This window comes from Stenella coeruleoalba (assembly GCF_951394435.1).
Source record: "Stenella coeruleoalba genome assembly, chromosome: 5".
Taxonomy (NCBI): Eukaryota; Metazoa; Chordata; class Mammalia; order Artiodactyla; family Delphinidae; genus Stenella; species Stenella coeruleoalba.
The window spans coordinates 3021163-3047940 of record NC_137150.1 but is presented as its reverse complement, the minus strand read 5'-3'; the positions used below and the strand labels follow the sequence as shown (position 1 = coordinate 3047940).

Genomic DNA, 26778 nt, shown 5'->3' with positions numbered 1-26778 from the left:
TTGTTTGTTCTAAAAACACGCAATCGTGTACTGTTTCTGAGATCTCACTGATATATATTCGTATTCCCAATATAAAGACTTGGCTAGCCCTGGAGGTTGGGACCAGAGACTACCTTGATATTCTCTACAATTTAAACCTGCAAAATGGAATGAAATGCTCTGACCATTGTAAGGCACACGAGGGAATGGGTCACAGCTGAGGACAGGGCCTTCCAGGCCCCTGACTTCTAAAGGACTTGTGGCTAGGGAGAATAAGGAAGGAAGGAAACCATGTATATTATTGTGTACAAGGTATTTACATGCATAATAATAGTAATAATGCTGGTGTAAGCAGCTTCGGGCAGGAAAGAGCACTTTGCAGGAAGGAGCTCTCTGCAGGAGGTCCCTTTTGTCTTGTCCCTTTTGTCTTGTCACCTGTCCTGTCACCAACCTTAAACCAGGCGCCCCATGTTCTACTTATCTCTGGCCCAAGCACACTTTTCAAATCTTTGGATCACACAATACGCTGCTTAACCTGTTGGTTCTTTCTTTAGATCAAAGAAGTAGAACTGAAGAATAAGTAATTAACAGACCACCAGATCTCTTCCCCAGCTTCCCCTTCAGTCACCTCAAGAACGAACAGCATCTAAAGAAAGATCATGAGATGACAAGCCTGAACGCAGTGGGAGACTACGAGTCTGACCTCCTACCTCAATGATTAACTGAGATTACTTCCCCTTTTCCCTTTAAAAACTTTCATGGCCAAGTAGTATCTTTGGAGTTGGTTTTGGGACACAAGTCCACCTTCTCCCCAGATTGCTGGCTTTGTGATTAAAAGCAACATTTTCTGTTTCTACCAACCCTTGCCTCTTGAGTACTGATTTTCGAGCTGGGAGCAGCCAGACCTGAGTTTGGTTACACTGATAAAATGTACTGAGCACTTACTATATGCCAGGTTACTAGACTGGGCTCCATAAATACAAATTACTGTTCACTGAGCACCTACTGTGTGCCAGGTAGCCTCCTAAGTGTTTTTCATACATCATCTCATTTATATGCATAGAAATATCAAGAAATAGGTATTGTGTCTGTCATTTAAACCAATGAGGAAATAAGGGTGGAGGCGAGTTAACTGACTCCTGTGTTTCTGTTTAGGATGGGTTACAATGCACAATAATTATTAGTTCCCCGTTACATTTGTGAGTTCCTTAACAGCTGGGACCATGGCTTGTTTAGCTGCTTGCCCAGCACACAGCACTGGGGTCTGGTCCACTGAATGCTCTTTGCCTGGACTGAAACTGAACTGAATGGGTGGCTCTCCCCATCTCCATCCCTCTCCTCCACAGCCCAGTGGGAGCATCCTTCTCCCCTCTGTGCTTGTTCTGTTTTCCTGTGGCTCAGCTAAGTGTCCTTTCCTATGGCCCCTACACACTTTCCCCCAAACTTCTCTTCCTTTATTTCCTCCCCTTTCCAAGCGCTATGTGTCTGTGGCTATTTCAAGATCTGGAGAAGAGGTCTCTAAAGAAACTGGGTGCTGGGGTTTGAGAAACAAATAATGACATTTTATTTGAAAATTTAGAAAGAAAAGCTTTTATTAACACTGCATTGATGTACGTACAGAATGAATGAATGAATGAAATACTGAGGTGGGGGTAATGTGCTCAAACATCCCAGTCAGGGCTTACTCATCAGCTGCTTCACTCCCGAAATTTTATAAACAAGATTGCTGAAGCCCTTGTTCAGCCTTTGTCTGTTTACCTGAAACGCGTCCTCAGAAATATCATCTTGTAGGCAAAGTCTTGCAAAATTAGCCTCTTTGTTCAGATAGGCTGCTTTCCATTGCTGTGTGGTTTTGGTTTTCTTTTCCTGAGCACTTGCCTATTAATTTGCCCTTTTGTTGAGCCTGGCCTTCTCTGCCCTTGCATGCAGGCGAATTTAAGTTTGCTATCACAGCGGTTTTCTCTTGTTTCCCTGGCAGTGATCCTCGGTCCATTAAGTGAGTGAGATCTGGGAACTGCTAAGACAGAAACAAATCTTTTCCTTATCTGGCTGGTCTCACTTCTCCAGTTTTCCTGCCTATTCCACTAGGCAATCACTATCTCCATGAAAAACAATCAACATAGCCATAGAAATCTCAAATAAGTATTCTGAAACTAGAAACTACAATGATCATCTCTTGGTAAGTTAAAACCATTAAACATTTTTACAAGTGTGTGTGTGTTTAGAACCTTTAAATGGGATGCACATTCAACTCTTTTAAAGTTTAGCTTGAAACAAAGTTAAAAACCAAGCAACAAAACAACCTGTGTTCAAAGACCACGGGGGAAACTCCACTTGGAGTTTCACCCCATGAAAACGTGGCAGTATTTAGCCACACGGGAACAAGCTGAATGCGGGAACACCGACCACAGGCCCCAAAGACTGGGAAAGGACTTTCCAGTGAACACAATGGAATCCTCCCTTGGGAATGGTCATTGGTTTTTCCATAATTCATACCGAATTTAATCAGAGAATCCTCAGGTCGGATGACTCAAACTTGGAGGTAATTACTCTAATGGCCACAGAGATTCCATTTAGGATATTAAAAAGGCTACAGCTGTTGCAGAAACATTCATATTAAGGAGCCACAAATGCACAGTAAAGGGAACAGATGTTTGTTGCCAGGATTAGATTTCTCCTGTGCGAAAGTCCAGGTCTTAGTGTTGATTCTTGTTGCCAGTCTGAACCCACAATTTTGAAAAAAAACATAGGTCGCCTGTAAGCTCGACCCCATTTTATGTTCCCAAACTTGAAATACACCTTCCACAAGTAGGAAAGAATGTGAATCTTTTCTAACTTTGGAACCTAGGACCGGGACATAATTTGTGGATCAAGAACAAATTTTGAGATTTACCATTTATCAACTAAAAAGACAAAATATGGCTTGGGTAATGAGAACAATTTTGTACATCACACTTCAAAGGAGTCTTATTACTTGGCAGCAAAACACAAATTCTATCAATGAAATTACACACACTCAGGGCTTAACAAACCGGACAAACATATATGCTGGTGTTAAAAAAATAAAGTCACATACAAGCCTACAGAGGCCCCTTCCTCTGGGTTTTCATAGACTCTCACGACCGTTTTTCCAGATATTGCTTTGTGCAAAGGGGTAACTAGGAGCGAGATCTCGGCAGATATGCCCTTCATTTACAGAGGAAATATTTCAATCTGGAGAAGGACTGCCCAGCTCCAACCTGCCTGCCCCCCAGCGAGGGCCAGGCGTACCCCATGGCCCCTCCATCTCAAATGGCTTGTCAATGTCTAAGAGGTCTTATTACTCTCCCGTAGTCTGAGGACCCACAGAATCAGCGTCACCGGGAACTTGTTAGAAATGTGGGATGCTGGCCCCAGAACGGATGAATCAGAATCTGCTTTTAAACCAGATCCTCAAGGGATTCACGTGCACATTGATGTCTAAGACACTCTGTTCTAGGGCACAGTCTCCATACAAAGTAGACAGGATTTGTTAAACGTGTGGCTTAGCCAGTTTAAACTTTGGTGGGATTTTTAATATTTACTGCAGAGAGAGATGATTTTCCTATCCAGAAATCAGAGAGGAGAGTAGTATTTGATGGGTTGCAGGTTAGGGAAAGTAAAGGGACATGCCTTTATTATTTTTTTAAATTTAATTTTATTTATTTTATACAGTAGGTTCTTATTAGTTATCCATTTTATACACATCAGTGTATACATGTCAATCCCAATTGCCCAATTCAGCCCACCCCGCCCCCCGCCACCTTCCCCCCTTGGTGTCCACATGTTTGTTCTCTACATCTGTGTCTCTATTTCTGCCCTGCAAACCGGTTCATCTGTACCATTTTTCTAGGTTCCACATATATGCGTTAATATACCATATTTCTTTTTCTCTTTCTGACTTGCTTCTCTCTGTATGAGAGTCTCTAGATCCATCCACGTCTCTACAAATGACCCAATTTCGGGGACGTGCCTTTAATGCCTTTATTTCCTAAATGGTTAGTTGGTAACTTTGCTTCATGAAATGGAAAAATCCAAACGCAAAGATTTCCGATTATAATTTCCTTTCCTTTCATTTCATTTCCTCTCTAGAGATATCCAGCAAAATAATAAAAGTAATAGCTAACATTGAATGTAGGCTTACTAGATGCCAGGCACCCATTCTGAGATTAAATGTAAGATTTAATCTTCACAATACTCTGTGAGGCAGCAAGATTATCCTCAGGTTTTAGATGAGGGAACTGGGGCACAGAGAGGCTTAGCAACAAACTCAAGATCACACAGTGAGTAAGGGACAGAGTCAGGATCCCAACCCGAGAAGGTCTAGCTGACCATGCCACACCTCTCCCTGTTATGGGAAACCAACAGCAAATGACTTAGGTGACCATCTCAGGCAGAAGAACTAAATTCTGTGGCCTGAAACACGGAGTTAGAGGTTTGAAATAAAGACACTAAAGCTCAGAGAGGTCACGTTCGTGCTGCAAGTCACCAGATGAGGGAAGTGCTGGGGTGGGTCTTCTGATTTTTCATCCTATGATCTTTTCATTCAAAACATACTTTTTTTTTTTTGGTATACAACAAGGATTTATCGCTCAATCTCAACACTTTCAAATTCTGACATTTTCACTCTGTACCTCAAACATTAGAAGCTGTTTTTCTAATTAAGACTTTTGTCTTCCAGTAAATCTACCAAACACAAGACAGCTCTGCAGGGCATGATTCTCATTCCCACACTGATTTTTTCAAAAGGCTAATGTTTATGATAGTACCGGCTCTGCCTCCAAGTGGCCAGAAAACTTAGAAAGAAAACAAAAATGAACAACCGAGGTAAGGAAGAACTGACTTGTGTCCTAGCTGCCCATCTCAAAGGTTAAAAGGCCACCTGATGGTTTAGAACTGACAACGGGATAATTTCATTTGGAGTTTATGATATTGAGAGGTAGCCCTTTTAGAAGGTCTCCTGGGTGCCAGGAACGGTGCACACAGTGCTTTATTTACTCATTAGAACGACGCTGTGAAGGAGATGGTGTTATGAGCCCCGTTTCATGGATGAGGAAACGCTGGCCGAGACAGCTAAAGATATTGTCCAAAGTTACAGACAGTATACTCCCTAGCTTACATTCTGCAGGTGAGGCAATGGTAGCCCAGAGAAGAAAAACATTTGCCCACAGTCACGAAGCTAGTTAAAGGGCAGTGCTGTGCTTGGAATCTTCCTCCAGAGGGGCCAAGCTTGGCTTGATGGCAAATGGGAAATCCTAGGGAATGACAGTGGACCGTCTCAGCGTAAATATTGCTTTGAGAGAGGTTCGTCTAGCTCCTCAGGAAACATGGCTTCAGAAAGCCAAATCTCTCCTTAAAAAAAGAACGGAGGGGCTTCCCTGGTGGCGCAGCAGTTGGGAGTCCGCCTGCCGATGCGGAGGACGCGGGTTCCTGCCCTGGTCCGGGAGGATCCCACGTGCCGCGGAGCGGCTGCGCCCGTGAGCCGTGGCCGCTGAGCCTGCGCGTCCGGAGCCTGTGCTCCGCAACGGGAGAGGCCACAGCAGTGAGAGGCCCGCGTACCGCAAAAAAAAAAAAAAAAAGAAAGAATGGAATCCAAGAGCATATTTCTTTAGAAATGTAGGATGCACATGATGTCCAAATGAACAGGCTTGTCTTATTTTGAGCATGGAACAAGAGATGTTTGAGATGCAAACATTTCCAACTTTCTGAAAGTCTGGCCTGAGATATTTTCTGACCAAATAGTAACCAAAAGAAGAACAAATATTGTGCTGTTAGCAATTATCCCGTGTGTCTGGTACGCATCCACAAATGGCAGCTTCTGCAGAAGGAGTCGAGCTACCAAAGTGATGGAACCAACGCGCTCTCCAACCAAAGAGTGTGTGTTCTCTTGCGTATTCTCGTGGTTGGATTTATTTGGGACAGTGTGGCAAGCAAAGTCGAAGGTATCAAAAATGATCCACACTTGCTTCCCAAGACGGACGGGCAGCTCACTTCCTGGGGCTGCCTTGCCTACAGCTGCCTCAATTCTAGGGGTCCATTTGCCTGGAAGATGAGACAAGGTGGGGATGAGGAAGTAAACTGCCAAAGTGAGGAAGCTAACATTCTGCATGTTACCTCCTCACGAGGGTCACTCAGTGGACCCACATACCGACTCACAGAGAGTCACAGCCTGAAGTTGCCATGAGCACCTACAGGGTTGCCCCTAAGCTGGCGGTCTGCACCCAGGATTTTGCCTTCCTGGAGACAGCTGACAGTGTCTGGAGACAGGCCAGGGATGCTGCTAAACATTTTACGATGCACAGGCTAACCCTCCACGAGAATTATGCAGACCCTCAAATCAATGGTGCTGAGGTTAAGAAACCCGCCTGCAAGACTGTGAGGTGAGCGAGGTTCTCGTGGCCTCTGGTTCAAAATGCTCTTACTCTGGACTTCCCTGGCAGTCCAGTGGTTAAGATTCCACGCTGCCACAGCAGGGGGCGCAAGTTTGATCCCTGGTCGGGGAGCTAAGCTCCGGCATGCCACGCACACAGCATAGCAAAAATAAATAACTAAATAAAATTTAAAAAATTCTCTTCCTCTGACCCGAGTGAGGCACTGGGGTTCCTCCTTTCTACCCTCCTCCCACGGTCAGGGTGACTGATTCCAGGGAGGGACAGTCCAGTTGAATTAATACACACTAAGGTGTGAATGGCTGATAGATCCAGCACTAGCAGGAACAGCTGCAGTTTAAGTGACTCATGAATTTAATCTAAATTCAGCTCCAATCTGGGAAATTTTAGCCAGAGTGCCCTAATAACACAGGCACTTATTTTTAGTAGATGGGCGAGATGGTGAAATTTGCAAAGCATTGCTCACCTTTTAAAGTCCTAACATACATAAACAAATCTGTGATGTGGTTCCGTGGGGATATAGTCGTGAATACCTTTTTTTTTTTTTTTAAACTTTTTTTTTGGCTGTGCCACGCGGCTTGTGGGATCTTAGTTCCCCGACTAGGGACTGAACCTGCGCCCCCTGGCAGTGAAAGTGCGGAGTCCTAACAACTGGACCGCCAGGGAATTCCCTGAATACTTTTTTTATTACAAGCAATTATTTGTACTTGGTATTGATCACAGTTGCTTTCCAGCAAGGGAAGAAACCCTATAAAAAATTCCTGTGCCCCAAACAGAGCTTATTTACCTTCTCTTCATTTCTAATATTGACTTGTGGGTTTGATATGCTAGGGCCCATTTGCTGGGTATTTGAACGGCCCTCGTTACCATAAGTCCCAGGCTGTCTCCTCTCTGGACTGCTGTGGACCTATATTTGGACGGCAGGCTGCGTAGGCTTTTATTTAAAGCAAGCGAAGCAGACACAGCCTGAGCAAAATAATGAGCCGTGGAGATGAGCGTCAGAGTCATTTCTTCTCATTTTAAGGCTCAGAAACAGATTTTGCCCTTCCGTACGCAGAGAGTGTGACGACGTGAAGCGGAAGTGATCCTCGCCTGCCAAACCTACATTGGGGAGACCACTTTACTTCGCTCTCCAGATTCTTTGTCCTGATGAGCAACAGCTAGGGGTCGTATATGGTAGATTGATGGGTAGCAGTATTCCACGCTGAATTTCAGAGGCAAATTAGCAGGCTCCATGGGTCTTCATCTCATGGGCTCTGGGTAGTAAAATTCAGAGAAGAGCTGGAGCTGAGAAGGGACCTTAGGGCTCACACCAGTTCAAACACCTCGTTTATGGAAAAGGAAACGGGAGTCCAAGAAGGGGGCCTGGTTTGATGGAGGCCATTTGGACAGAGTCACAACAAGCCTGACCTCCCACAAGTGTACCGACTCCTAACACCAAGTTCCATCAGGAGCCTCCCCTGTGACACAGGGAGCGCTGAGACCGTCTGGGGTGAAGCTGGGTGAGGGCAGGTAGCCTTCATCACGATGAAGCGACCTCCTTGTTTCCAGAACAAGCAGCTCCTGGTTCCGTGTCTTGAATCTGGCCTCAGGATAGAGGCAGCGGCTGATTGTTTAGGATGAACTAATACCGGGCTGAAGTGGTCCTTGTCCCAAGATAACTGGCAGACTCTCTCAACCAGTGCTCTCCTGGGGGCTGGCCCACGATGGTATTCTACGGGGGTGAGCAATGCCGGCACTGCAGCGTGCCATTGACGGTGGGAGTGGGGGACAGTGGTAAAAAGCTACAAGGGGCCCAAGCAGAGCGGACCCTTTGACAGAAAGAGCTACCTAGAGATAGAAAGAGGGTGAGATGGGGATGGACAAGACAGACTGGGGACTGTGGACCCGAAAGCCTGTCCAGGAACCCCATACTCTAGACAATTTTTTTTTTTTTTTTTTTTTGCGGTACACGGGCCTCTCACTGCTGTGGCCTCTCCCGCTGCGGAGCACAGGCTCTGGACGCGCAGGCCCAGCGGCCATGGCTCACGGGCCCAGCCGCTCCGCGGCATGTGGGATCTTCCCGGACCGGGGCACGAACCCGCGTCCCCTGCATCGGCAGGCGGACTCTCAACCACTGCGCCACCAGGGAAGCCCACTCTAGGCAATTTAATTCTTGTCCTCTTGGCCAGCGCGTGTGGAGATCAAAGGCCTTTCTTCAACTAATTTGTGGCACATGGCAAATCCTTGACAGGGTCAGGAAAAACAGCAGATTCTGAATCTTGGAAATTTGGAATCTTAAGCCTCTATTAATTACACATGCCATGGACTCTGTAATTTGAAAGGAGAGAAAATCCACCACGGCTACAACTGCCCTTCCCCAAAGCAGAGATCAGGCGAATCACAGGCCTGGTCAATATTTCCTGAGTTCTTCCAAGGGAAGGGACTGGGTAAGAAATCCTTGTCTGGAAAGGTGAGAACAATAGAATTGGGTGTCTTAGGGAGGCAGGCTAGTGGCCAAAAGATTCTAGAAGCTTTAGTAATAGATTTTCAGTGATGTCTCCTTTCACAGACATCCTAAAGGGATGTTTGAAATGAATGGGCACTTCTCAAGGATCAGGCCTGGAAAGTGGGACTGGAAGACCTATTTCTGAGTCACTCCCCTGACTCTTTACTTCTTGGACTGTGGGATGGGTTGCTGGGGAAAGCTGGGTGGCATTTGGTCATGGGATTTAGCAAATGTGCTTGAGCAAGACGACAAGATAGGCGCATTTGTCCCCTTAAGCTTTCCTGGCGGGGTGGTGCATGTGACCTGGAGATACCTAGGTGGTGGTGGTGGTGATAATCAATGCCGCAAAGACGGCGTTTACTGTTTAGTACTTGAGCTCCCAGTGTTCCAGCCGTGGTGCGAAGCATGTTGTTTCTTTTGACCCTTACGTTAGTATCGAGATCGCTAGTGGTCATGCCCGTGTCACAGATGAACAAACTGAGTATTCAGAAAGGGGAGGCCACTTGCACAAGGTCACAGCTGAAGAGGTAGAGCCACACTGGATCCCAGGTGGATGCAACCAGAGGCCTGTGCCCTCGGCCCCCCTGCTGCCTTTTAAGGGGTCAGCAGTGTGGATATGCTTTGGGGCGTTCGCAATGGCTGGTGCACAGCTAACTGGAGGCGAGATGGATAGACTTTCCTGGTTTGGAGACACACGATGTCCTCATTGTTTACCTGCTCCCTCTCCCCTCCAGCCTTTTCCGCATTTAAAAGGAAAAGATAAAAGCAAACAAAGAGAAGTAAAACAGAGCTTCATGGAAAGAATGAAGCAAGTAAAAAACAGGCAGGCTTTCCAACAAACCAATAGAAAGCTCCTCTGTCCTTTCGAGAAATCAGCAAAAGCAATAAGACCAGGGCTGGGAATCAAGAAGGACCAAAGGGGAGGGCCTCCTCCGGGGTCTCAGGAGAGAACCTCAGCCAGAAGACGAGGCCTCCGGGTCACCGGGATGCGGACACTGAAACCTTCCCTCCCTTGAGGACCTGTCAGCAAGCAGGAGGGACTTGCTGCTCTCAGGGACCCACCCAGCACCTCTAAATATCCTCCTTCCCTGATTTGTAAAGGCTGCTTTGGGACGTAAAGGCCACCAGCCTTCAAGTGATGCTCTCTGCTTTCACGTTTCCGTTTACTCTTTCTGGAACCGAACACGGATTTTTTGGTAGCTCATCTCATTATGTTTTAAGCCCTTGTACCTTAACCCTGCCTCATGGAATCATCACCCTGTCAATTCAGTCCCAAACAACAGGAAAACCTTCTCCACGGGACCTCTTCATCTCTCAGATGCATCGTTAGTCACTGATGTATGCTACTTAGAATTTCTAGGGACAAACGTGTCTTCCTGGCTTAGATGCGTAGAGCCAAAAAGAAATAAAAAGTCCTATCAAATCTGCAGTGTGAGGGCTTCCCTGGTGGCGCAGTGGTTGGGAGTCCGCCTGCCGATGCAGGGGACACGGGTTCGTGCCCCGGTCCAGGAGGATCCCACATGCCGCGGAGCGGCTGGACCTGTGAGCCATGGCCACTGAGCCTGTGCGTCCGGAGCCTGTGCTCCACAACAGGAGAGGCCACAACAGTGAGAGGCCCGCGTACCGCAAAAAAAAAAAAAAAAAATTGCAGTGTGTGCAGAGGAGGGTGGCGAGGGGAGGCCAGAGCACTCAGGTGTATTGAGTGCCCACCAGGGACAATGACTGTATGCATATTACTCTGTGCCTTTTTTATTTTTTTGACCTCTGCTGTTTCCCTGGGGACCACAGAACTTGTCACACAGGAGCACCCCCATAAATGCTGACTGATTTACTTAGATTCTCACTGCAGTGCTAGGATGCTTTCTGCCCCCATTGGACAATAAGAAAATTAAGACTCCACGAGCTTAAGCGACTTGCTCAAATTCACAGGGTTAATAAGTGGCCAAGGAGGGATTTGGCCCCAAGGACACATGACTCCAATGTTCTTTTCACTATACCACACCAACTCCAGAAGCAACTAGAACAGGTGGGCAAAACAGAGCATTGTAGCCCTGTCTAAAGAGGCTGACAGTACCAGGAGGAGGTGCAGAGGACTGTCACAACTTTTTGAACACAAAGATGACTTTAATATAAAGACCAAGTCCTTGCTGAGCTCACTCACTTCCAGAATATTCTCATGCATTTGTACAGCCCTTTGTGACACAGACTCATATCAGAAGCCGTGTCTCCCTGCTTCTTGGCCACACAGCTGGACTGCACGTCCCAGCCACCCTTGCAGTTGAGATGAAAGCATTGGTCACCACCTCCAGGCCCCTCCTATAAAGCATCTCCACGCATCTTTTCATTTTCTTTCCTCCCTTCTCCTGTTGAATGGAGAGAATTCTGAAGTCCTAGAGGTGAGTGGGGATGGAAGAAGGAAGGAACCTGGGTTCCCAAAGGACCACAGGAACATTACCCACCAAGCAAGAACACGTGGCTTTGGATTGAACAGGAGTCAGATGTAAAATTCTGTTGTATGAACTCACTGAGATTTTAGGGTTCATCTTGCTAAAGCCGAGAGCACTGTTTTACTAATGGGCCTTTGAGAATTGCAAATAGCTTTCTTATCTATGATATCATTCAATCCTTTACAAATGCAACAAGTCAACTGGAAGCTGAAAGAGTGAGAGGAATCGTCTATGAGAACCATCGAACCATCTGTGTGGCCAGAAGCACATTCCTTTAAGTTCAGGGGCTTAGTTTCTCCACCTGTGATTTCAGGGTGTTGGGTCAGATGGTCTCTGAGATTTCTTCTAATTCTAAACCTCTATAAGTCTTTTTCAATGTCCAAAAATGTGCATTGGCGTGTTCAGACACTGATCTCTTGATACCGCGAGCCCCTCCAAGGCAAGGACTACTTCTCAGTTACCTTTATATGCCTAGAATCCAATCTCTTAGATGCTCTAAGGTTAAATTTAATTAGAATTTTCTGTTGGAAAAAACTCAAAGAATTTACGAATGTTCTGATTTATGCCAATGATTTCTTGATCCAATTTGGAGCACAGGATGGAAATGCTTATGAATATTTTCATTATGCATTACTGAGTATGGGGTAGGCTATTTTATACTCATTTACGTAGACGTAATCTTTGAAGAATGATTTTATAATAATACTGAAAGGCTTTTTTGATTAAAGGGAGTGCCAGCAGTAATTGGTATTCTGATGCCTTCATTTACAGTTTTATTTAGCTGAGTAATACAGGAGCATAATTTCTATTTAGAGTTCAGAAAATTGGAGTACAGAACATTCAGAGTTTTCTCATTCAAATGGCCCTTCACTTGAGGTTCATAAAAGTAGTATTGGGTGAACTAGGAACAATTTAAAAAGTTTGAAAAGGCCCAAGGGAAATTATACAACCATAGGAGGCAGCCTGTGCCACTTGCATGAAAAATCTTATGCCTTCTGGTTCTTGAAAAATAAACACATTTTTTCTGTATATCTGTGTCGTATGGGAACATTGGTCATTTCATCCTGCTCATTGAAAATATCAGATTATATGTGTTTTTGATGACTAAAAATAGGCAATGAATTCTATTACCCGAAAAACGCAATTTGGCAGGTACAATGTTTAAAGGCACAGGGTTTAAGGGAGGTGGGAGGTTAAGGGTTAACAAGAGGGTCCTGGCAGAAAAATGGGAATCACAATTTGACACTGTACAGGTAGAATGAGATCGAAGGAAAGGAAACCAGTGATTTTTTTTTTTTTTTTGCGGTACGCGGGCCTCTCACTGTTGTGGCCTCTCCCGTTGCGGAGCACAGGCTCCGGACGCGCAGGCTCAGCGGCCATGGCTCACAGGCCCAGCCGCTCCGCGGCATGTGTGAGGATCTTCCCGGACCGGGGCACGAACCCGTGTCCCCTGCATCGGCAGGCGGACTCTCAACCACTGCGCCCAGTGCTTTTTTTTTTTAAACTTCTTTTTATTGGCAGCTGCAGGGGGATGTGGGTCCCCCTCCCATTTTCTGCTATCACCTCCCCTTCCTGTGATTACATGTCGCTCCATCCTACCTCCTGGGGCGTGTGGGCATCCAGAAAGATGCTGTGTGCTATGGGCCCTTTGCCTCGGCTGGTATAGGAAATTCGGCCCATGGAAAATGAAGTATTAATAATGCCAGCCAGTGTTTTAAGATGCTTATCTTATTAGGGACTGCAGAAAGGAAGAGATTGTATTAAAAAATTATCTACTTCCTTTTGCATGAATTGTTTGCTTCAAATGTTATGTTTAGATGACTCCATTAAAAATATCTTTCCATAAAATAATAAAGAATAACAAAGGTATTTCTTGGCTCTCACTTGTTAGAAAAAGAAAAGGCCTTAGGTGGTACAAAAAGTTCTTTTAAGACATCCTACATAGGAGGCGGAATTTGAATGGGACCCTAAAGAGAAGGCAGGAATTATGGGAGTGAGCGAAGCAAAGCAGGGAAAATGTAAGCTTACCTGCACAACAAACCTTTGAAAACCTACAAACATTCGCTTACATCTGTTTTCTTCCATTGAAGTGCAGTAATGCTATGGGCGATTTCTCCCCATTAAATTGACAGTCACTAATGTCGAGTGCCTACCTGTGCCAGGTACTGCCTGAGGAGGGCTCTTCCAGGCTGAGTCTCAGTGGACCCTACCCTGTGTTAAGAGGATTTATATCCATCCTCCATCCTCACCACATCCTTTGAGAAAAGTTCAGCATTTTCAGCGTCGGGAGTTTTAAAAGCTCCCTGAGTGAATCAAACGTGCAGTCCAGACTGAGAACCGTAGCACCATGGGGCTGTTCCCCAGACAGCTACATTCTCTTGAGGCTTAAAATGGTAGTCATTTAATTTATAGGTTAAAAAAAACCCTCTTGGGGGTGGGGGAGAACTCCTCTCATAACCAAAAGCTGCATACAACTCAAACTACTCACTAAAAAAACATGGGGTGGCCTTCTGAGCTCAGTGTCCAACTCGATCATTTACAAGAATTGGCAGGACAGAGAAATAAGTTTCCTCATGGCAGCTCCATTCCTGCAATGAACAATGCTGCCCGTGGAGAGCATCCCTAAAGGACTTTATGATCATGTGATCTGGAGGGGCTCCTACCCTGATGGGCCCTTGAGGTAAATGAGATGCTGCAGTCCACCAGCCAGATGCGGACTGCAGGTGCTGTGGGCTTGTCATTCCTGGGTGAAAGTGACAAGGCGCGCTAGGTAATCAACCAGAGCAAAGCATCATGAATTACATCTCAGTTTGTCCCGGTTCACCCTAGATGAACAGGTGATATTTTAGATGTCTTTTGTAGGTACTCGGAGGAAATGCCAGAATGGTAGAAATGTTAGAACGAATGTTAGAAAGCAAACATTTGCTTAAACACAACCAATATGAAACAAAAACAAAACAAAACGCCACTAGATGAGTGGTTTTCAAGCTTCCGTGTGTATCAGAGTCACCTGGAGAGCTAGTAAGGAACCCAGAAGCCCAGGTCGTTGTCATTCGGTAACACTGTAGAATAGAGCTGGTTTTGCCTTTTTTGTAACCCAAATTTTCAGTGATTCTGATACCCCACCACCCAGTCTGAGAACAACTGCTCTTTTCTCAACACTCGGATGCACGTTAGAATCACTTGAGGAGTTAAAAAAAACAAGACGCCAGAGGCTCCACTAGACCAGCTCGGCTGGCATCTCGCGGGTGGGGTGCAGGCATTGGTATTCTGAAAGAGCTCCCGAGGGGACCTGGACGGGCAGCCTGGCCTGAGAACCACTGTGTCCGGATGGTGGTTCTCAGACTGGCGTGTGCTTCAGAAGCACCTGGACAGTTTTAAAAGAATACTGAGTCTTGGGTCCACACCTAGAGATTCTGAGTTAGCTGGTCTGGGGTGCCACAGGCACTGGGATTTTACAAAGCTCCCAGGGTGACTGGAACGTGCAGGCAAATCAGAGCAGAACAAGGGTAGGTCCTCCCCCCAAAAGGAAGCCCGCTGAATCCAGCTTCCTTGGAGATTGTTATATACACACTGCTGAGCAAAAAAGACTAAGAGCTTCAGTTAAGAACGTAAGTCCTCAGTAATGTAATGGAAACCCCACTGTTAGCTTATCTTTTGTTCCTCCCATGTCATCTTTAATACCCAAAAGAAAATGGTGGGCAATCAAAAGTTCTGTAAGATTGGACCTCTGGAAAGTTGTACGGTGAGAAAAATGTCTTTTAAAGCGACTCTGTATAGCAGCATTTTAAAGCGATACTTAGAAAGCAATGGTGGGACTTCCCTGGTGGTCAAATGGCTAAGACTCTGCACTTCCACTGCAGGGGGCTCGGGTTCCATCCCTGTTTGGGGAACTAAGATGCCACATGCCACGTGGCATGGCCCCCCCAAAGAGAGAAAGCAATGGTGATGGGAATGTAATAGAAATAAAATTGAAAAGAAAAAAAAAAAAAAAGAAAAAGAAAACGAGACCTGATCACTATTTAAAATCAGTTTCTGGGCTTCCCTGGTGGCGCAGTGGTTGAGAGTCCGCCTGCCGATGCAGGGGACACGGGTTCGTGCCCCGGTCCGGGAAGATCCCACATGCCGCGGAGTGGCTGGGCCCGTGAGCCATGGCCGCTGAGCCTGCGCGTCCGGAGCCTGTGCTCCGCAACGGGAGAGGCCACAACAGTGAGAGGCCCGCGTACCGCAAAAAAATAAATAAATAAAAAAAATAAAGTCAGTTTCCCATGCTTTGGGAACAGTGTCCAAACACTTAACGGTCCACCTTGGTGACCATGGGCAGGTCACTTCACCGTGCTCGCCTTTGCCTCCTGATATGTGAAGTGTGACGGTTAGAGAAAACGTCTCTCAGCTCAGCATCAGCACCATGACGGGATGCACCTGCATCCTACAGGCTGGGGAGCTGGACGTCCACACTAGTTTCCCTTCTACAGCACAGAAAACTCCAGAGCGAGAATGTCATGATGGCCAAGATGTAAAAGAAAAGTCAAGGGAGGTAAAGCACGAGCCCGGGCCTGTCAGTTGCGGGTTGGGGACAGGTGGAGGTGGCTCAGAGAAGAAACGCTTGGCTCATTGCAAACGCAATACCATCACATGTTCATCAGGGACTAAATTCCTGTTGGGAAAAATGACTTTCAGTTCTTTTGAAGGACCTTGGGTGAACAGACAGGAAGATCTGTCCTGACATAACAGAACCTGTCAGGTTAGGGTCGATATTTGTGACTGTCAGCACGGACCGAATAGGGAGCTGCGGGCAATTCTTGGTTAAAGGGGGCTCAGAAGAGTGGAGATGGTGGATACTGAGGGGTGATGGTGGTGGTGGTGACAGTAGTGATGCTGGTGACAATGAAGGTGGGGAGGGGCAGGGAGTGGGGCCCCGGGTGGGGGTCCAGGAGAGGCCAAATATTGTAAAGGGTGGCTTCTGGGGGGATACAGGGGTTGTTGATAAGGAAATACCTTTCTTTTCTTTCTTTCTTTTATACAGCAGGTTCTTATTAGTTCCCTATTTTATACATGTTAGTGTATACATGTCAGTCCCCATCTCCCCATTCATCCCCCCAGCCCCGCTTTCCCCCCTTGGCGTCCATACGTTTGTTCTCTACGCCTGTGTCTCTGTTTCTGCCCTGCAAAGCGGTTCATCTGCGCCATTTTTCCAGATTCCACATGTATACGTTAATATATGATATTTGTTTTTCTCTTTCGGATTTACTTCACTCTGTAGGACAATTTTTTTCTTCACTCTCGTGTTCCCACCTTTCACTCTATAAAGCCCTGTTTTTCCTTTCAAACTTAAAAAAAATTAATTAGTTAATTAATTAATTTATGGCTTCATTGGGTCTTTGTTGCTGCGCGCGGGCTTTCTCTAGTTGCGGCGAGCGGGGGCTACTCTTCGTTGGTGCGTGGGCTTCTCACTGCAGTGGCTTCTTGTTGCAGAGCACGGGCTCTAGGCACGCGGGCTTCAGCAGTTGTGGCACGTGGGCTCAGTGGCTGTGACTTGCGGGCTCTAGAGCGCAGGCTCAGTAGTTGTGGTGCACGAGCTTAGTTGCTCCGCGGCATGTGGGATCTTCCCGGACCAGGGCTCGAACCCATGTCCCCTGCATTGGCAGGTGGACCCTTAACCACTGCGCCACCAGGGAAGTCCCAAAAGCCCCGTTTGTTCTTTGTTTTTTTTTTTTTTTTGACATGTCACCTTCCTGGCCACCTGGCTGCAGCTCAGATTTGGAAGGTGAAGCTGGTCTAGAAGCAAATGTCTTCGCATCCCCAGGAGTTTTGAGGGAAGATTTTCATGAATCTGGCTGAATTTGGTGAGATATCACGAATTTGGTCTTTGTCCGAAGGCCCCATGTTTTTCAGCAGGAAGTTTCTCTTCCAGGAGAAGTTCAGGAAGTTAACGAGGTGAGGGATGGGAGAGGGACAGAGACAGAGTCCAGAAGGCCAGCTCTTCCTTAGGTAGATGATGTTGCCAGGTCTGGCTTCCTTTACCCATTCGTATTGTAGAAAGTATCACTGTTCCTTCTGTATTTGCTTTCGTGTTAAAGAAAAGGGTGACGTGTTAGCTGCACAGAAATTCTCTTTTCTGTGTGTGTGGTTTTCTTGATTTTCCCCTGTATGGTGGACACTGGAGGAAATCTTGAACTGAGATGCTGGTCTCCTCTCTTCCCCAGACCGGACCCCGTTCAGGGACTTTCACTCTTCTAATTTGTGTGCGATGGGGGAAAATGTACAATGATAAGCAATTATGGTTCTCCCTTCCTTTGCTTTCTAAGATGAGTTCCTTAGAAAGGAAGATCTGTTTATTTTGCTGAGCAGAGCCTTACAGGGGGATGCAGATGGGAGAGACAGAGCGACGGGCCACCACCTCCAAGGGGAATGAACAGGTGGAGACGGGGAGGGAGGAGGGAGTGGCAGAGGGCGGGGCTCCTGACAGGAGTGGGCGGGGTCTGCAGCCTCCAGAGCCAGGAGGCGACCTGGGGTTTCTGCAGTTACCTCAGGAGTGATGGAGAGAGACATCTAGGGAGGAATTTAAAGGTCCTCTGTGTGATCTGTCTGCAGCAGCCTTCCTCTCGCCCTCCAGGCATTTGGGGGAAGCCTGGTCTTTCCTTTCTAGCTGACTTGCAGTGAGATTTTGGTTACTTTGAGAAGTGGCACCATGCAGAGGAGGGAGCAAAGAGGCCCCCATTGCTTCAGGTGGTTAGATACCCAAGAAATAAAAGCCAAGTTCCCTTCTGTGATTGGCTCCACCAACAGTAGAGCTAGCTCTTTGGGCAAGTCGGTATTTTTCTTTCTCCAAAACTATTTGTGGCCACACTGTAATATGCATAGCTGGCTCTATGGAATCCAAGGCCACATTTTATTTTTGGCCACAACTGGGGAAACAGGAATTCGGAACAAAGTGAAATAAGCCTCCAGATGCCTTTTCAGAGTAATTATGCCAGGAGTATATAAATCAACGATCCAAGCTCCTGGTTTCTGGAGCAACGTGGGGAAAGGGAGCAGAGCCACATCTGGCTTCTGTGTTATGTCCCTTGCCAGGTGACCAGTACACAGACCTGGGCATGGCTTTCCTGACTTTGGCAGGAGGGAAGGAAGGACAGCCAGCACTGTCGGGTTTCCCCTCCCTTCCCCCCCAGGCTAGGGCAAGGGTACCATGGGGGTGTCTGTCGTTGGTGCAGAAAAGGTGTTTGTTGAGACAACCTTCCCTCTTAACCAGTCATCCCTGTGTCTAAGTGAAAAGAACTACGTGTTGGCACACAAGTGTTAACTCATCCCAAGGACCCACTGAGCCCCGTTCTCAGCTGGAAAACAAAGACAGGAATCCTAAAATGACATCTCCAGAGAGCTCACTATATCTAAATTAAAAATTTCTGTATGTCAAGAATGCCATAGCATCATGTTCACAAGCTTATCTGTAAATGGTACCAAATAAAAATTATATACGTAGAGATAGAAAGAGAGAGGGGAAAGAATTAAGCAAATGTGATAAAAGGTCAACATTTGAGGACTTTGGGTATTCTTTGAACTCATCTTGCAACCTTTCTGTTAGTATGGAATTACTTCAAGAGAAGAAAAATTTTTAAAAAGGTCAAATATTGCTATAAACAAAAAGGAGAGATGTATACTAAAATGGGAAAAAGTTTGTAACATTTATGATAGTGAATTAAATCCTTAATATATGAATCATAAGAAAAAGACTAATAGTACAGTAGAAAAGTTCATTGCACAGGTAAGTTACAAAGAAGACATTTAAGTTGCCAACTGTGTGTGTGTGTGTGTGTGTGTGTGTGTAGTCAAATCTATTATCAATAAGAAAAAGGTAAAGTTTTGAAAAACTTTGATAAAAACTGTGATAAAACTTTGCCTAATTAATTGCCTTTCTCAAAATTAAACTACTACAAAACTCCAAAGTTAGAGGATATGGGATTAAATGGACACTACAGTTCTGATTGGTCCAGTAACCTGGTTACGATTTGGCAACAGAAAAGGCTTTGAAAGATGTTCAGTCCCTTTGACCCAGCATTTTTGTTTTTTTTACTTCGTAGAATTTATCCTGAGGAAATAATCAGAGAGGTGTCACATTATGTACACTGTGGTTCATTATAACATTATTTATGATAATAGTATATTAAAAGCCTAACACGGGTTTGATGGGTCACTAAGTAGCTGTGAACAGAATCCCATCTTAGAAGAGCATTTTTGATGGGAAATGCTAACAACACGCAAGCCGTTAACATTCATTATCTTTTTTTTTCTGTGGTACGCGGGCCTCTCACTGTTGTGGCCCCTCCCGTTGCGGAGCACAGGCTCCGGACGCGCAGGCTCAGCGGCCATGGCTCACGGGCCCAGCCGCTCCGCGGCATGTGGGATCTTCCCGGACCGGGGCACGAACCCGTGTCCCCTGCATCGGCAGGTGGACTCTCAAGCACTGCGCCACCAGGGAAGCCCAACATTCATTATCTTTGAGTGGCGTCATTATCTGGCTGTGAGCAAGCTCTGGCCTCGTGAGGAGATATTCTCCATAGGTTGTAGAACAAGAGCACAACTGTGGTTCTATCTCTGAAGGAAGGAAGGCAGCAGTCATAAGGAGGGGTTGAAAAGCCTCAGGAACACTAGGAAGGCCACCTTTGAAAATGACGTGGGCTTTACAATAAAACACGAGCTTCCCCAGCTTAGGTGATTTGTTTGACTCTGAAAAACCTATACATTAGGATAGTCCGAAACACAAAAAAAACCTTTCTCCAGGGTGCCCTTTTTGTCTACACCCAGCCTTCAATGTACCCATGCCCGACTTTATGAAAACGTGATTTACAAATGTTCACATCTGAGGTGCGACCTAATCTTCAAAGTAGAGGGAGAATTTCTCACTTTCTCCTTTAACTGACAAGGAAGTCAACCTCTAGAGACATTAGGTGGCTTGCTTTGTTATTATCTTGAATACGTAATAAATTGCTTCTACACATAATGAGAAAAATATAAAACCCGCAACGGGCAACTGGACGCTATATATGAACAAGCAAGGAAGTTACGGATGAAGAAAAAAAATACAAGTGGCCAATAGACATGCAAAACAATTTCAACCTCAGGCGTAGTGAGAAATGTAAATTTCATCATGCTTAAGAAATCAGGACAAGGGGCTTTGATACAAAGCATCTAAATCAGATTCTTCTATATTGTTCAGAGTGGGGCGCGTGCCCCCATCTACTGCCTTTTCTGTGGCCTCCGACCTCCCACCTATACAAGACGTTGGGAAGGATAAAGAACCCTCCCCGTCATGACCTCCTACCACCAACGACAAATTTGCTTTCTTTCCTTTTTGAAAAAAGGAATGAAAATGGGTCATTTGTAGAGATGTGGATGGGCCTAGAGCCTGTCATACAGGGTGAAGTAAGTCAGAAAGAGAAAAACAAATACCGTATATTAACGCATATATGTGGAATCTAGAAAACTGGTACCGGTGAACCAATTTGCAGGGCAGGAATAGAGACGCAGATGTAGAAAATGGACGTGTGGACACAGGGAGGGCCGGGGGTGGTGGGATGAATTGGGAGATTAGGATTAGACATATGTACACTACCATGTGTAAAACAGATAGCTAGTGGGAACCTGCTGTATAGCACAGGGAGATCAGCTCGGTGCTCTGTGGGTGGGCCGGGGGGAGGGGAAGGGAGGAAGATCCAAGAGGGAGGGGATATATGTATACAAACAGTTGATTCGCTTTGTTGTACAGCAGAAACTAACACCACATTGTAAAAGAACTATACCGCCATTTAAAAAAATGAAGAAACAAACACACACGAAACAAGCACGCGAACAACCTGAGGATCACACAGTGAAAACACTGGGACACCTACAGAACGCTCCGGTCTTTCCCATCATGCAGACGCTCCTCCCCTGGCCCCTGGGACACACTGAATATAATGCCTTGAGCGAGAAAAAGGAGAAGGCAAAGGTCGTGGTTGGGAAGTTAGATGAACAAGCAGGTCACGGAGAAGAGGCGCAGGTCACACTGCTGAGTGAGGTCTATTGTTATTTACATGGCAGGCTCATCACGGGGGTGACTCTATGTCACATCCTAACTCCCTAGAACCAGGTGAGGGGTAACGTAACAGAGCCCTGTTTCTGCCTCTCCAGGCACATTTAGACGGGTCCGAGTTCTTAGTTCCCTTTTCAGTCAAGGCTAAAAGCCTCTCATTTGGGTATTTAAAATTTTAGGTATTCATATCTTAGAACAAACCCCCCTATGCGACGAATCATGATTTTCTGCAAAGTGGAGCTCATTATAATGACATAAATGTTAGCAGAGTCCCCCAAAGATTCCCTAGGAAGCCGTGCTTAATCCCAACCAATAAAATACGGTATCAAGGCACTTCCTTCCTTTCCTCTAAGAATCAGTATTTTCGGTGAGCGATTTCATACAATCCTAATGTCAAATTAGGTTAAGGTAGAGCAACGAGAACATTTTAGCAGGACTTGACTCCACTGCAGTGGATATTAAATAGCCCCAGAAAATAAACCATTCTCCATTTGAGTTAATGCAAAATACAGAAATTTCATAAGTGGCTGAAGGCGTTGTTTTAATCTGAAAATGCTTGTCTGCTGGGTTTTGGCAAAACACATTCAATGTTCTTACTCCTGTTCATTTAAAAATTGGTTTTCTTTTCATAAAGGTTAATTGATTTCCTGTATTGCATAACAGTAATAGTACCCATTATGTGTTTCAAAAAGAAAATATGCATATTTGCATATTATGTGTTTCAAAAAGAAAATATGCATATTTGCCCTTTAAGTTACGCTTTTAAAGCAAGCACTTAGTTCTGATGACTTACAGCTTTATTATGGTCTCCTTTTAGGTTTCTTAAAATAAACATGCAGCTTGAGACCACAGGAAAAGACAGAGGGAAAAGGACACTGTTTTATTTCATCCACAAACAAGGGAGTCTAAAGCAATGATTTTCTCAGCTGAGCCCATTAACATAGACTGAGCATATGCATGTGTGGAGTAGATTTCTTTTGAAAATAGAATTGCTGTTAGTTTCTATGCTATGAAGCAAATGCTGGGAAGCAAAAGCATCCTCCTACACGGGGAGGTGGGGCAGCTGGTTCCAGCCCAGCCCACAGGGAAAGCATCCCGCATCCGCAGATGGGCTGAAAGCTGGCTTAATACAGAACCGTCTTAGAGTGAGCCTGGATTTCTAGCTCTGTCCTGGAGATGAGCTGATTTGGCCTGGGGATTCTGCTCAACAATAAGACTATCCTGACCCCTAGCATAAGAGTCAGCAAACTACAGTCTTCGGGCCAAAGCTGGCCTGCTGCCTGTTTTGTAAATAAAGTTTTATTGAGATCCAGCCACGCCTATTTGTTTATGTATGGTCCATGGCTTTCCGAGCTACAATGGTCAAGTTGGCAGTGACACAGAAATGGGGGAGGGTGTGTTTTGGTGCCTGTTACTGAGAAATAAGATGGGAAGATAAGATGGGATTCCGAGGCTATCCTACGGGTGTGAATCATTCCAGTTTGTTCAGGTGCTCTATCTTTTTGCTGCACCAGGAACTCGAGTATCAATGGGTCGAGAGACAGGGCAGTGATTCTGGGAGATGTAAGGTTATGGTCATTACGTTAAGGCTTGTAAACTTGCAGAAGGCTGAGGTCTATGGGTACCTGCCCTGCTGCCATGGTAACCAAACGACAGTCCTAGGCTTGGGGTTGGGCTGGAAGGTGTGGTTATAAACTGAGAGCCCACGGTTGATTCTAGTCAGAAGACGTATTTTGACTGGCCCATGAATCCTTGATAGTTTTATATGTTAATTGCTTGCATTTAGAAATGGGGATATTTTGGGGAATTCCCTGGCAGTCCAGTGGTTAGGACTCTGTGCTTCCACTGCAGAGGGCAAGGGGTTGATCCCTAGTCAGGGAACTAAGATCCCGCATGCCGTGCAGCGCAGCCAAAAAAACCCCTCCAAAAAAACCCAAATAGAAATGCGGATATTTCATCCCAAATCTGGCTTCCAGCTTCTCTTGAAAATTTGAAATCTCTGGACACACTGGGTTCCCTCCCTGCTTGTTGCCTGGTTCTCCTGTCTGGTTTGTTTTTCCTGACAGCCAGCTGTTTGGGGCATGGGTGTTATCTATCTGGCCCCTGGGGCCTGTGAGTTTGTAACCCCAGCTCTGTGCGTTGAACAGAGAATCCGTGCTATTGCAACCTTCTGTTCCTCAGGGGGCATTCTGTCTCGCCTCTGTCCCTTGCTTTCTAGCTCACTTTAGCTTATGTGCCCTCATCATATTCCATTCTGACTCTGCTGCTGAATATTCCATCAGGAAGATGTCTGAACTCAGTGGTCACTGAGTACATAGAGCCATTTCTTATACTGATCTGAATGAATGTGGCAGGTAAAAGTATTGGGTGTGACAGGGTAACCTTGGGAAGGCTGGAAACTAGGATTTCACTGTGAATTCTCATTTCCTCCCATCATGTTCCTGGTGATGATGCATCTCAAGGCTTCCGAAAAAGCTGGAAGAACATTTGTTGGGACGTAGTCACAGGATATATTTGCATTTCCCGCCCCCCCGCCTCTCCACAGAAATCTTTAGTAGAAGGCGAAAGATTTATACGAGCTGAAAAGAAACCAGAGTATGGCTATATTTGCATTTAATAACACTCATTGGCTGGGAAATAACTGTTGCTAAGACTCTTAGGTTGGTCTTTTAGGAAGCCTATATTTCTCTTTGGGTGGAACAAAAATGGAAACACACAAAGTAAAGAAAATAAAACAGATACCTGTCATACTGTTGGGAGTCATGGGTTAGTAATCATTCCGGACCCTTTTTTTCACTGACATCTCCTATAGAGAAAAAGACAAGAAAAATACCACGGGTTATAACCTGCATTTTCCATCAGGTTTTGTTCCAAACAACATCACATGCATTAATTAGCTGGAGGTGATATGTTACTTTCAACTCAGGGAAAGTGAAGCAGAGGTGGGCTGCGTGATACACATAAGTTTACAAGACCTTTTAATTTTCATCTCAGGGTTCCTCCTATAAACATGTCTTTATACTAATATTTTATTCAAGGTCACGTGTCTATTTTCCATCTCAAGTTTTTTAAGAAAGCACCAGCCGAGTGACTTGCTGTCTTTCCCAAGAGCGGCTGAGATGCGTTAGCGTCCTCAATCCAGATCCTTCCTTCTCCAAGTGTGGTCTGCGGACCAGCAGCCTCAGCATCACTGGGAGCTTTGCTAGAAATAGAAAATTTGGGTCCTATGTCAAACCTGCTCCATCACATCTGCACTGGGACGAGATGCAACTGCAGATGACTGATGGGCACTTTGCAGTCTTAGACACACCGCTCTGGAGAATGGAATCCATATTCACATCTTATGTGTGACTTTTCCTTGGTCAGCGCTGAGTCCTTTCTCATCACTGTATCAGTGAGATCCGAGAGCAGCAGACAGGCCTGACCTCATATGGGGATGGGGATGGAGACTTGGTGGGGGTCAGAGACCAGAGGCACCGACGGAGGGCAGAGTGTTGAAGGCCACACGCAGATGATGACCCAGATGGCTGCTGAACGTGGGTCAGAGTCCTTCTGCATGTCGCTGGGGACAGATCAGGACGAGGTTTCTTTTTCCAGAAGGGTTTCTGTATCCAGCAGTAGACAGTGCAGCACGGTGGCTCTGGCCTTGTACTGGAGACCTAGGCATGGGTTTGGGGGCCAGTGCTGTCGTGGACTCGCCGTGGGATCGTGATTTCTTCACGTGCAAAATGAGGAGGATAATGCTCGCGTTACCTGCTTCACATGGCTGATGATTCTGAGGTGTGAAGAGGATGCGAGTGAAAGTGCTGGGTAAACACAATCCATTGGATGAGGGAAGGAACGTCCTGACGCTAATAACTGATCGGAGGAGAGGAAGCATGTGGACTGTGTTTACCATATGGGTTGATATATGCGTCCATTCCCTCTCTGTCTCCACATCGAATCCTGCAGCACTGAATTCATACCTTGATGGTCATCACATGTGTTCACCACACGTTTCCAAGGCTGCCTTTCCCACTAGACTGTAACCTCTTTGTGGCAGGGACTATGTCTTGGTCATTTTTATATCTTCCACATGAGCAGAGTGTCCGATACAAAATAGGCCCTCAAGAAATATATGCGGGGCTTCCCTGGTGGCGCAGGGGATGAGAACCTGCCTGCCAATGCAGGGGATATGGGTTCGAGCCCTGGTCCGGGAAGATCCCACATGCCGCAGAGCAACTATGCCTGTGCACAACTACTGAGCCTGTGCTCTACAGCCCATGAGCCATAACTACTGAGCCCGCATGCCACAACTACTGAAGCCCGTGCACCTAGAGCCTGTGCTCCGCAACAAGAGAAGCCACCGCAATGAGAAGCCCGCACACTGCAACGAAGACCCAACGTAGCCAAAAATAAATAAAAAAACACTAAAAAAGAAATATATGCTCTGAATAAGTGAATAAGATAAAATGAATGAAAGTTGAATCTCACGGTATGAGATTGCTGAACTGGCATCTGGTAGAAGAGATGAGGATTAATTACTAGGAAAATGCGTTCTTGCTACTGATGAACATTTCAAGGGTCACCAGCCACAAGCCCTCTGTTCTGTCCCCTTCAACTGTGCAGCTGGGTTGTGAGAGAGAGAATCAGGTTCTGAGACCCCCTAAAGGGAGAGTGCGGATCACACCTGTAGTACTGACTGTCTAGACCTCTCGTTCTTAGAAACTGAGCTGCCATTAACTCCCCTCCCGTCTTGTGGACACGGCCTCATCCTCCTGGGATGCTGCTCTGGAATATTCTGCAGCGGACAAGGAACTTGGCTCCGGCTGGGCCAACCACAGTGCTCCACCTTTGGCCGCGGTGGGCCAAGACCTGGGAGGGGCTGACGTGGTGCCTTTTTTGGGGTAGGTTACATATTCCAGCTCTGGTGGCAGAATTGATCAGAAACTAAAACTCTCAAACTGTTTGACGCCATGCCTTTTAGCCACACAGCCAAAGCCGGTCTGAAGGTGAGACAGAGGATGCACCTGACATTCACGGAGAACTTGGGGTGACGAGAGAATGCTGTGGCCTCAGAGCCCTGCCTTCAGCTCTCCCTGAGGCCCAGCTGTGTCCCTGTGGCCCCCTCAACCCTTCCTGAGCAAGATGGTGCCCACGTCCGCAGAAGCCAGGTCCAGGCAGGTTTCTGCCCCTTGCAACCAGAGGAATCCTGACTGACAGTACCGACATTCAAACACAGCATGAATACGAATGTGGCAAAAGCGTTTCGTGTCCTTTTTATCCTAGTTATGTTCTTGCTACACCAACACTTAAAAAATATCTTTGTTTTCAAATTTTCAATTGAACAGGCATCAGAACTGCAGAAAGTATTGTGTGTGAAGCAGAAAGTATCCAGAAAGAGGA

General features: G+C 46.1%; 1 protein-coding gene across 7 annotated transcripts in view; it reads right to left on the bottom strand.

Annotated features, from left to right (window-relative positions):
* Positions 1-26778, bottom strand: part of THRB (thyroid hormone receptor beta) — a 392434-nt gene that overhangs the window by 83319 nt on the left and 282337 nt on the right. For all 7 annotated transcript variants that reach the window (XM_079923063.1, XM_079923061.1, XM_079923067.1 and 4 more), the window contains one exon: positions 24136-24199. In XM_079923063.1, the coding sequence (XP_079779189.1) occupies positions 24136-24157 (22 nt within the window). In that variant the 5' untranslated portion in view covers positions 24158-24199. The remainder of the gene's footprint in view (positions 1-24135; positions 24200-26778) is intronic.